At 38.2% G+C, this 12,527-nt stretch overlaps 1 protein-coding gene across 1 annotated transcript; it reads left to right on the top strand.

Annotated features, from left to right (window-relative positions):
- Window positions 1–2,100: 2,100 nt before the first annotated feature.
- On the top strand, window positions 2,101–12,378 carry LOC594879 (glyoxylate reductase/hydroxypyruvate reductase-like protein; the record flags this gene model as incomplete). Its single annotated transcript, NM_001171866.1, is given in 9 exon segments — window positions 2,101–2,313; window positions 3,582–3,712; window positions 4,930–5,002; window positions 6,149–6,265; window positions 7,298–7,386; window positions 8,228–8,332; window positions 8,465–8,600; window positions 9,798–9,928; window positions 10,777–12,378. Coding segments are annotated over 9 exon segments (1,071 nt in total). The 3' UTR covers window positions 10,899–12,378.
- Between the last annotated feature and the right edge of the window lie 149 nt (window positions 12,379–12,527).

The raw sequence follows: 12,527 nt of genomic DNA, 5'->3' as shown, positions 1-12,527 counted from the left end.
AGACTGAGATGCTATCTAAGTTTCAGAACCAAAGGCCTTTAAGTGCAGATTATAAAACAGACACAGATGCTGGTAATTGTGTATAGGAATGCCTAGATTAGTACAGACTATAAAGCACAGATGCTGCATTTTAGTTTAGGGTTGCAACCTGTTCAGTTTTGACCCAAACAGTTTGGTTTTTCTTAGGCCTGTTTGGGTCTCAACTTGGTTTTCAGCCTAATGAAACCCAAAACAATAATCTGGGCAATAAAGGAAAAATATATTTTAAGATTCTCACTATATTTTTCTATCAACATGGCTTAGTTAACATCAAGTACAGCAATTTTTGTATAAGTACAGAAAGAAAGAAAAAGCAGGAAATCGGTCAAAAATGAGAAATTGTTTGTCTTTCAAATAATATAACTATATCTGTAATAGCTATGAAGAAAAATTTAAGCTACTTTTTCTAGAGCCTTAAACTGGCCATACATAGGGACATATACTAATATGCTGAGGTCACCAAACTAGTGCATGTTCACTGATTAGGCCATTACAGTGTTAAGACAAATCAGGCTGATCCAACTGGCTTCCATTGGTGGCACATGCAGACCCAGTGGGAGAGGGTTGCTTAGGCCCAGACTAGCAATCTGTGGATTCTGGAAATGCCAGAGGTGCTGCTGTAAGATACCATAGACAGTCACAATTTATTGTGCGGGCAGGGGTGGCTGTCTATTTGAAATGCCAGAGCCTATTTTGAGACCCAGTCCAGATCTGGGATTGCTTCAAGGACTTCACCCAGTGGGATTTTGAAGTTTTTTAGGTCAAATCTATATTCCCCCAACCCTTAATAATGTTGCCATCTAAGCTACCAGCCTCTAGATCTACAGCAGGAAGCTATGAAGACCAAGCTAAAATGTAATCTTAATCAAATAGAGAAAGCTTCTAGGGTTCTTTACTCATGTATTCTAATGCTTTCTGCAGAATAAATATAGTGTTCAGGGGTCCCCAACCGGTCCACGGACTGCTTTATAGTGGGCATCCTCTGTTCCTGGCTGCGCTGAATATGCGCCTATAAAGACATGGGGGCTTAGAGGCGCCGATCAACGCGACACACATATAGAGGCTCGTAGGAAAGCCTGTACGTATAAAGACGTAGTTGAATGTACTGCACGTATAAAGGCATGAATGAATGCGCGCTGCGCGCAACCCACCCCCCGGTCCGTGGAAAAATTTACCTGCTTGCCACCGGTCCTTGGCACAAAAAAAGGTTGGGGACCACTGTTCTAGGTGGCACTAATGTGGCAAATCTATTGGCAGTAAAATGCCAAAATGACTTTCCTTTTCCTTTAAGACAAGTAAGGACACAACAATTTAATATGGATGTGTTTTTATGGACTAAAATGTTTAAGAACTATGAGTAAAAAGGAAAAATCATGACCATAAAAATATGATCAGAAAGCAAGGTTCAATTAAGTTAAAGTCAAAAATATCACATACAATTTTTTAAATGTAAACTTTTCTGAAAATGTTCAAGGCATAGAACGTTGTATTACACACTTTGCATTACTGCAATTTGCATCAAAGCCTCACAGGGTCTGTCATAATTATTTGTAAGTAGGCAGTGCCTGGTTTTGGGAACGTACAGTGCATGCAAACAATTTAACAAATCAGAGTAATCGCAAAAAAGTTTGATGCATTTTTGAAACCCAAAAACTAGACTGGTATCGCTATACTAAAGTACTAGCACTTTGTTAAATACTACATTAATTGCAGAAAAAGTGATTCAGCTTGTTTGATATGGCTCTTTCACCCTGATCATATTTCTAACTGTCCACCAAGAATTCATGTTTTGGAAGTTATTTTCCAACTTTGGATAAACAGTTGTAACATACAGTACCAATCAGATGTAGTTTAGAAATAGGTCTTGAACAAACATGTACTGTGCATGCATTCAGTCTAGTCAAAAAACAATTAATAATCTACTTGACCTAAAGGTGGCTATGTGGGTTAGTGGAGCTTGTAGCTTATTTATTGGCTAAAGATGAAAGGCATTTTCCTACCCTCCCACTTTCTCTGTTTACTCAAATCCCCAAAGTCCTGATCATCTGGCACATGTAAAATCCAAAGTCCAGCAAGCGGGTTTGCTAAAATCACCATTAGGACTGCTATGTGGAGTTTATGTCGTTCCAACGTTCTGCATAAGACATTGGTAGCACAGTTAAACACCTGCTGTAGGTTGCAAGCAATGAAGACCGCTGGGAAAAACTTGCCGAAGGTTTATATCACTAGGCGAATTCCTCCAGATGGTTTGAAGGCCCTCCAGCAGGCTGGTAGGTGAGTAACTAATGTGATTGCTAATCATTTTTTAATAAGCATTGCTCTTTAGTTGTACTCATACTCAACCATCCTCTGCAAATATAATGCAAACAGGAAAATCTATTATTGACTGAAATTCTATTCTGTGCCCCAGAGGAACAGGCAGAGCTTCATAGCGTTTTAGACATGTTTGTAGTGTTATATGCTTTAGAAATGTACAGGTACAAGGAAATCCATAAAATCAACTGTTAGTGCTGTTTGTGGCTGGCAACTTTACTTTCCAAATGGTACAGGTATAGGACCCATTATATAGAAAGCTCGGGACCAAGGGTTTGCCGCATAAGAGGTCTTTCTGTAATTTGGATCTCCATAACTTAAGTCTATTAAAAAATCATTAAAACGTAAATTAAACCCAATAGGATTGTTTTGCATCCAATAAGGATTAATAATATCTTAGTTGGGATCAAATACATGGCACTGTTTTATTATTACAGAGAAAAAGGAAATCAATATTAAAAATCTGAATTATTTGATTAAAATGGAGTCTATGGGAGACTTAATTTTCAACTCACAGCAAGGCCTTATAATTAGCAGATAATGTCTAACAGAGCGGCACACTAAACTCTAGAGTACAAAGGACTTCTGCTAAGCCAACATCTTTTCACCGAGTGTATATACAGGCAGGGGACCTGTTATCCAGAATACTTTGAATCTTTCTGGAATTAGGATCTCTATACTTTAAGACTATACTTTAACTCTATTAAAAAAGCATTTAATCTTTAATTAAACCCAATAGCCAATATGGCTTTATTATATTTCAGCTGGGATCAAGAACAAGGTACATGTATGGGATCCATTATCCAGAAACCCGTTACCCAGAAAGTGCCAAATTACAGAAAGGCCATCTCCCATAGACTCCATTATAAGCAAATAATTCTAATTTTTAATAAAATGATTTCCTTTTTCTTTGTAATTATAAAACAAGACCTTGTACTTGATCCCAACTAAGATACAATTAATCCTTTTTGGATGCAAAACAATCCTATTGGGTTTATTCAGCATTTAAATGATTTTTAGCAGACTTAAGGTATGGAGGTCCAAATTACGGAAAGATCCCTTATCCGGAGAACCCCAGATCCCAAGCATTCTGGATAACTGGTCTCTTACCTGTACCGTTTTATTTTTAGAGGAAAAAAATTGATGATTGATGAACAGATTAGAAAAATCTTTCAAATTTCAAATGATGTATTCAGAGAACAATTCAGTAAAATTCTTTTCTCTGCTAGCTGCGAGATAGAACAATGGGATTCAGATGATCCGGTTCCACGTTCTGAACTTCTCAAAAAAGTCTCTGGAATTCATGCCTTGTATTGTCTTTTAACAGAGAAGATAGATAAGGAAGTGCTGGATGCTGCAGGTAAGTTTTTTTACTTGAGGGTAATGGTACATGGGACTATTTTGATGTAACCCAAAAAGCAGCATTAAAATGGTCAAATCAGCACCCCACAGACTAAATGCAATTGCCTGACATGTGCACATACCAGGAAAGTATTCCTTATGACTATAATGATATGAGAATTATATGTGAGCCCATACATGTCAGTACCTCTTTTTATCTTTTAAAAAGATAGTTTTGAGATAGTTTTGTTATATAGAGAACTAAATAATTCTACAGAAGTAGCACTACTTTGTGCAACATATTTTTAGGACATTAAAACAGACCTAGCAAGTGGTCCAAGATTATAAATGGGTGGGTGCAGGTCTTGATTTATGGTTAAATGCATTATATACAGTATATATGCTTTATAGTTCTTGTGCAGTAAAGCTACAACTAAATCTTTGCCAAGGATAGCAAAACAGGTGCAAAGGGCAAAAGCTTATTTGTCTGTAAACACAGCAGCTAGGCCTCCCACAACAGACCCTGCAAGCCACATGACCCTAAAGCATATGGCACACTGGACGATATTTGCCCATTTTGCCCGCCTCAATTTCAGCATTTACAAGCATGATGTCAAAGCACCCAAAATCAACCTGTGAGGCAATCTGCTTCACATTATTGTAGTTTATTTAATGGGTAGTGATAAGAGTAGTCAGAAAGATGGTTTTATTGACACCATCCTAGAGCCAGGACTGGACTGGGATTCAAAATAAGGCCCAAAACAGCCCCCCACTGACTGTCTGCAGTCACTATTTACAGCTGACATCTACAGCTAAATTGTTACATGTTACTAAGTGCTATTTAATGCTGTTGTAAAAGAAACAAACAAAAAAAGCCCAGAAATGCAGATATTCCCTAGTATGTAGGGTTCACAGTTGCAAATATAGAGTCCCTACCTGCCTATGCCACCCAGGCATGAAACTCATAAGGTTATAGACTGTGGCGATTATGTGTTTTTGAATCCACAGATTGCCAGTCTGACCTGCGACAAAGAGGTTTATATTGTTGGTTTATATTGTATGTTCCACCCAGTAGCAGAATTCATGTCTTCCTATTGGAAAAAAAAAGGTGAAATTAGTAGTGTTTTTTTAAGGTTTAGAATTTCTATTTTTAATTTCTCATTAATTGACAGTCAACATGTTGCTTTTCATGGATCTAGCCAATATTTTGCTTCTTTATCTGTGTTTTTACCACAGGTCCTAGCTTGACAGTGGTTAGTACTATGTCGGTTGGATATGATCATTTATCACTTGAAGAACTTAAAAACAGGTAAACTCATGGCAGCAAACAGAAAAATATCACTTGGAATATAACATTGCAGTTTACATACATAAACACATAAACACTTAAGGAAAATATGGATCTGCACTCTCTGGGGGGGGAGGGGGGGTTAAAAGGAAACTCCAGCTTCAAACAAAAATTTGTTAAAAAAGAAAGAAACCCCTAATATACCTACCACTGTAATCGGTTCCTACAAAATTTTTATATGCTAAAATCCAGCTACAAAGCTGTTTTTGCATCATATGAAATCCTGGCAGGGGAGGAGGGACTAAAACATTGATGTTACAAATTGTAACAACTTCTCTACAGCTTACAGACAGCATGCAGGAACTACATTGATGTAAATTGCAAAGTTGCTTGAAATCTTTTTTCAAAAAGTTGTGTTTGGGTACGATTTCCCTTTAAACAAAAGGAAAACCTTTTATTAAAGGCCACCGATCACCCTCAAATTCTTTCCCAGACCAAAGGTGCGGGCTAATAGAGCCTACACTCCGGTTGGGGGAAACAATAACTTTTTTTTTTTTTAAAATAGACCCCACCATTGCTAGGCTGCCCACACCAGGAGGGAGTTTCCGGTGCAGGCAGCCATGTTGTGACACTTACATGCACATAATGAGCAAGTATTACAACTCACTCATTATGTGAATGACTTTAGAGGGTGAATCACATCCACTGCTCCTACATGAGGAGCATGTGCATACTGAGTGAGTGAGTAGACATGCTCATTATGCACACGCATGGCAAACAACATGGCTGTGCGAACCGGGTGCTCCCTCCCAGTGCAGGCAGCCTAGCAGTGGTGAAGGCTGTATTTTTTTAAAAGAAAACTATTGTTTTCCCCTCCAGGAATGCGGGCCCTATTAGCCCACACCTCTGGGGGGAACCAATTAGAGGGTGATATGTGCACTTTAAGCATCCATCTTTTTCCTCAGATAAATATGATCTTCTTCAAGGTTTTTAGATAACATATATTGTTTTTAAAAGACCTAAAGAGTTTAAAGCCATCTAATAGGAAATGTATGCGTTATAGCACCTGCACCCCAGAATGCCTCTTAAGCATTTCTGAAATCACGGTAGCATGCAAAGTGTTAAATGGTAAGCCCTTGTTGTCTTTTTATTTTCCCTTTTTATTAGAGGGATCCGTGTTGGATTCACTCCAGATGTTCTAACAGAAGCTGTGGCTGAACTTACCATTGCACTACTCCTTGCTACATCCCGAAGGCTTATTGAGGCTGTAGAGGAAGCAAAGAAGTATTTAACTTAACCACATGTTAACTACACTGTTTGCTTTTGAAATCACACACACCTTTTTTCTAATATCAGAAAATATAATGTACAATTCCTCTCTTATAACACTGGGCACCACTATTCATTTTCTTTAAATTAAGAAAACACTATGGGGCACATTTACTTACTCACGAACGGGCCGAATGCGTCCGATTGCGTTTTTTTCGTAATGATCGGTATTTGGCGATTTTTCGGAAAATTGTCGCGACTTTTTCATTGCCATTCCGAATGTTGCGCAAAATCTGGCGATTTTTTCGTAGCGTTACTACTTGCGCGAAAAGTCGCGACTTTTTCGTAGCCTTCGCGCCGAGTACGAAAGATTCGGATTCATTCAAGCTTCAGTATGGTGACTTTTCTTGGGCCAGGTTGGAGCTGCAGGGTGCCATTGACTCCTATGGGAGGCTTCCAAAATCATGCTAAGTCTGAAAGTGTCGCCCGCCGCTTACGAGCGCTCAATACGAAAAAGTCGCGACAAGATACGAGCGCATCCTAATGGCTACGAAAAAGTCGCGTTTTTTCAAGCAAATCGTATTGGTAACGAAAAAGTTGCGTCAATTTCCGAAAAGTCGTAAAGGCCGCCGAAAAAATCGCAAAAAATACGAAAAAGTCGCAAAATGTTCGTTTTCCAATCGGAATTTTTCCAATTCGGATTCGTGGGTTAGTAAATGTGCCCCTATGACTGCAGAAAATAAATTTGTGACATATATATATATATGGCTTGTAGACAGGCACTCACGTCACAGAAAGAGTAGCGATGCCTGGGTGCAGTCCCAACGGATTAAGGAATAGTAGCAAGTGAAGATGTCCCACACTCACAGGTCTCAGGTGAAATAAAAGGTGTTTATTCAATCCACATCTAATGTTTCGGCTGCCTCAGTAGCCTTTCTCAAAGACGTATATAAGCAACAATGCATTTAGTTTAGGCACAAATAACTGGTTTATTGATTTCTAGAAGCAGCCTGACAATGGCACTAACTTTTAACATATTCTGCCTAGTGGTGGTTGGGGTACATGGAAACCTCTCTGGATGTGTGGTAGTGGCCTTACAGAAAGCACTGTTGGAATCCTAGGCCTAGGAAGAATAGGTGAGTACTAAAGTATCATATCATATAGAAAGACACATTGGGTCATATTTATCAAACTGTGAAAATGAAGCAAATTAAGGAGTGGTGTGCCACCTAGCCACTTTTACATTTTTCCTGAAGCTTCTAGAATTGGACATACAGGAAATTTTGCTGCTTCAATCTCCTGTACACTAAGTCCCCAGAACAGTAGAGCGTGCAACAAGGGCGACTTTGCCTTGAGGCAAATCTGGGCCTGTATTCCCTATTCCCTAATATCTCCAGGTATTATAACCATATCAGTACATAAGGATGCATTCACTTTTCCATATGCAATTTCAGATGCAATCACAATGTTTTTTCTCACAATGTACTGCTTTCCCCCAAGAATTCATGCATCATTGCGCGTGCAAGCGGACACCATTGTAATGAAATCAAACATGTGACTGGGTATTGCCAGTTTCTTTGCTTATGGTTTTGCATAATTCAAGTCATTGTTTATTTGTCATCTGCATTTTTTATTATTATTATATGATTATAATGATAATGATTAATAACATTTATTTATATAGGACCAACATGTACAGAGATTGTTTATCATCAACATCATTCCCAGCCCAGGCGCAGTTTACAATCTAAGGTCCATGTCACCTTCATACAACACTTTAGTGTCAATTACAACAGGGACCTGAATGTTTATAGAGTGTGGTATGAAGCCAGAATACCTGGTATGATGCCAGCACAGTCACAGGGAGCACATGCATGCTCCTTGCAGATAGTGTAGTGACTTGTGCTGAATCAAACTCAAGACCCCAGTGCTGAAAGGCAGGGAATATTTTAAAGTGACTCCCTTTTAATGTTACAGGTGAAGCTATTGTTAATCGCTTGAGACCATTTGGTGTCAACAAGTTCCTATACAATGATATTGCACCAAGAGAAGAATTAGCTGCAAAGATCTCTGTTGATTTTGGTAAGAGCTTCTCATTTTAGTTAGCTTGGAAAGTGCACATTAAAATGGAGACTTTAGAGGATGTATTGTATTTGTCAAGTCCTTTTGCTTAAACTGAACATTTATACTTTTTTTTCCAATATGGTGTTGCAGTTTCCTTGGAAGAGCTGGCGAAGCAGTCTGACTTTCTTATTGTGTGCTGCGCTCTGACTCCTGAAACTCAAGGCATGTGCAACAAACAGCTGTTCTCCAAAATGAAAAGAAGTGCAGTGTTTATTAATACTAGCAGGTAAAAACAAGGCTTCACTTACGGCATATTGCTGTTCCTATTTTACCTCCTTCAGATCTTCTACTATTTAATTTCTGGTCTGCTTTGAAAACTGCTAGGGAAATTAAACCATAGAAACCTGGTTCCTTAAAGAAGTAACTAAACCCTAAAAATGAAAATGGTGAAAAATGTTCTATGTTTTATATAATAAATTTACTGCATCAGGCTAAAGATTTAGCATCTCCGTAGTTTCAGGCCTTCAGGCAGGCCTTCAAACTTGTCAATGCCCTATCATGAATATTATTAAAAGTGTCAGCGACACTCATATGCTCAGTGTGCTCTGGGCAGCTGTTGGGAAGCTAAGCTTAGGGGTTGTAGCAAATTATGAAGCAGAAAATGGGGCTGGCCTGTAATACAGACTGATGCTACAGGTCGGATTATTCAATTCTAATGCTAATTTTACTGGCTTCAGAGCTGCCATGTACTAAATAATCTGTATTACTTACTAATCAGCCTTATATCATTACATTTATATTCTGTATATACAGTATGATGTGAGCCGGTCCTTAAGCTCAACTAAGTGACAGCAGCACAGAGCATGTGCAGGGAATCAGCAGAAAAGAAGATGGGGAGTTACTGGGGCATCTTTGGAGGCACAGATCGTCCCTGCTGAAGGGTTGTGGCTGCCTTGGGCTGGTACAGAACCTCAAAGCAAAATGTACAACATGTCTAACCTACTTCTTTAGTTAGGCTTTAGTTCTCCTTTATATTGCAAGCCTGAGTGCTGCAAATAATAAAACAACCAAAACACAAAGGGAAAAATTCACAAAGTGTTGGTAATTAGACAATATCAGAGTGTTGTGCAATAAATTACACAGAAGTTATCCAATAGCTGTGGTGGAGGGATTTGGGCATAAAAAATTATCATGAAAAATGTTCTCAAAAATGTTGTACACAAAGATAGCCATCCCCCCTTTTAACAACATTTTTTAAAAACTGTCAGTAGGTTGGAAATCGTTGGAGCAATTATGACATTACTACACAATTTCAGTTGTGAATTCCCCCTAAAGAATGATAAATGAAGACCTAATGCAACTTGTCTTAGAATGCAGCATCTATACCATATTAAAAGTACAGTACATTTTGAGCTAAACAAAATGTAACAAAGTTATATTTGCCTTTATTGCCATTCCTTTAACAAACATCTTCTTATTACAGGGGTGCTGTAGTAAACCAGGAAGATCTTTATCATGCCTTGGCGAGTGGGCAGATAGCATCTGCTGGTTTAGATGTCACTGTCCCAGAGCCACTTCCTACTAACCATCCGCTTTTCAAACTCAAGAACTGTGGTGAGTTTGGCCAATGCTTATCCTTGCCTATTATAAATGTATTATTATTTTGAGAGCAATGGTCTACACCCCACGTTATTTGTTAATATTGGTGGTGCCATAAAGGGATGCTGTTATGATTTTGATATTGTAGACATGTGACATGAGGCATCTGAAACCTCATTTTCCACCTATCATTGGCTTTAATGGAAAGTGCCTGACAATGCTAAAACTAGCTGTTTCTGCACCAAAACCTGGGGTTGCCATTTTTTATAGAAAAAATACTGGCTCTTAAATCTCTATCATAGTTTCTCCCTGTTGGAAATTGGAAAGTAAAATCGCAGGTGGTAACCCAATCGAAAATAATGATAGCAGTATCGAGCAGTTTCAGTGCTGGTTTTGGTGTCTCTGCCTTAAGAAATACAGCCTGGTGTAAACATTACTGTTCAAGCCAATTGAGAGAGAGAAGAGCACTGGTTACAGCAGATTCCTTCAGTAAAGGTGTCAGGAAGATCTTGTCATGTGTCCACTGTTTAACTGACAGGCTAACCAGACTATAGGGATGCTGCATCTTATCAAACCTCAATTTAGGTGGCTGAGAGGAACATGGGAAGGGATGAAAATGGTTTTCTCCAAATTTAAATTTCAAAATTAATTTTATTTTATCCATTGGAAAATATTTGTTTTAGCAGAGAATAGTACTTGAGAACAACTGTTAACTATTGGTTAAAGAATGTGTTTTATGATAGCATCATTTTAACCATGTAATCCTATACTGTAGGATACATATATACAATGTACTAGGCAGAACTTGAAAACAGGAAATACCTGCTTCAAATCTTGACCACTTTGCTCCTCCTCTCTTTCAGTCATTCTTCCCCACATTGCCAGTGCCACTGTGGAAACCCGGAATGCCATGGCTGCCCTTGCAGCCCACAATTTATTGGCCGGCCTGAAAGGGGAGGCAATGCCAAAGGAACTGAAACTTTAATCAAGCGAAGAAGAACATAGCAATAAGCATAATTGTCACTGAGATCCTAAACACAGTAAACAGATTCTTTTCTAACAATTATAATAAATTAATTACTTGTCAATAGTCCTAATCTAGGAAATGTTACTGTTTTATACAGTTGTATTCAAAGTGTTGCATGCAGCTGTGTCCTTAAAAATAATATTATCAATGTAAGTTGTGATTGCCCATGTTTCCAGCATAACAAGTATCAGACTATGATGAAAACACTAGCATAAATAGGGGCAAATAAATGCTTCTATATACGAATACGATTTGTCCATTAAACAGTGCTAGCCAAAGTCAAAATAACTGGAAAAGAGTGCAAGCAAATCACGCAATGTGATTTATGATTATTTAAGAGTTTCACCTATAACCTTTTGATTTTTTTTAGATATCTGTATCTTTTTTTAAATGTTCAGATGTTCTGCTGTAACATAAAATCATATGCATTAGTGTTCCTCAGATATTCTTTCAACTAGGAACTATGTAACTACTTATATATTACACCCGGGGGTCTACCAAAGCACTATTTGAACCAACTCTAACATTATCAAGGGCAAGCAGATGTAGGACACAGAGACCTGTGTGAGTATAATCAGGTCACCTCACACAGATTCACAACCCTCTTATTTATCCACTTAGACCTGATGCCCAACCTACAACAGTTTTACTTACAAGACGACCCATTACCTGCCCTGATCTTTAATCTAAGCGTCACATCTTCTGAGGGAGCGTGAATGGTGGGAAGTAAAAAAAGTAGAGCAAAATACTCTACTAAATAAACAGATCAACTGCTCCATGCCCACTTATAACTTGCCTGTACTATTGCATTTTTTTTGAGAACCCAAAAGTATGTGACTTACTGCTGGACTCTACTAGGAGTAACTGCTTTATTTAGTAACCCATATCATTTTTCTGTGCATCGTCACATCTGTACATCGGAGTATTCTGTGAGGTTTATCGACAGATTGATCTTATGACCAAACTAACCTGCACACACACAATTGTTATCCTTGCTTCATGCAACTCTTTCACTAATCTGCAAAATCTGTGGGTTGCAAGCTGTACATTTCTTTTACACAAATCCTGTTGCCGCTGTCACCTGTACCTAAACATTATTATCTGAGATTTATTCCTAAATAAAATTTGTTAATAAATGTTGTTTATCAGGTGCTGACTAGCTGTCTATTAGCATTTTAACAGAATTTGGCAGATACAGTACATGTGAGTTTGACTGTAAATTCATGTTTGTAAGCAAAAAACATCCCTGTCCCCTGCATTTAGCTTATGTTCTGTACTTTTTTTGTTAAATATAGGCAAAAGTAAACTCTGTAGAGTTCTATATACTGTTTTTAAAACATTCTTACCATCTAAAAGAGGTTTCCATGTATAAAAAAATGTTCTATGGATTCTAGTCTATGGGTTACTGAGATGATATAAAGTTGCACTTGTACAGAAATAATGGCCCGTGTCTCTTAATAAACTATTTCCAGAACAAATGAGTCCCTAATACCAATGCCAATACCCTAATGCCAATAGCCTTAAGGTGGCCATACACGTGGCGATCTGACGATGTTTCGTACGACCATCGGTCGCACGAAACATCGT

Source organism: Xenopus tropicalis, chromosome 1 (assembly GCF_000004195.4).
Source record: "Xenopus tropicalis strain Nigerian chromosome 1, UCB_Xtro_10.0, whole genome shotgun sequence".
In the NCBI taxonomy this organism is placed as follows: Eukaryota; Metazoa; Chordata; class Amphibia; order Anura; family Pipidae; genus Xenopus; species Xenopus tropicalis.
This window is presented reverse-complemented; position numbering and strand designations above follow the sequence as displayed.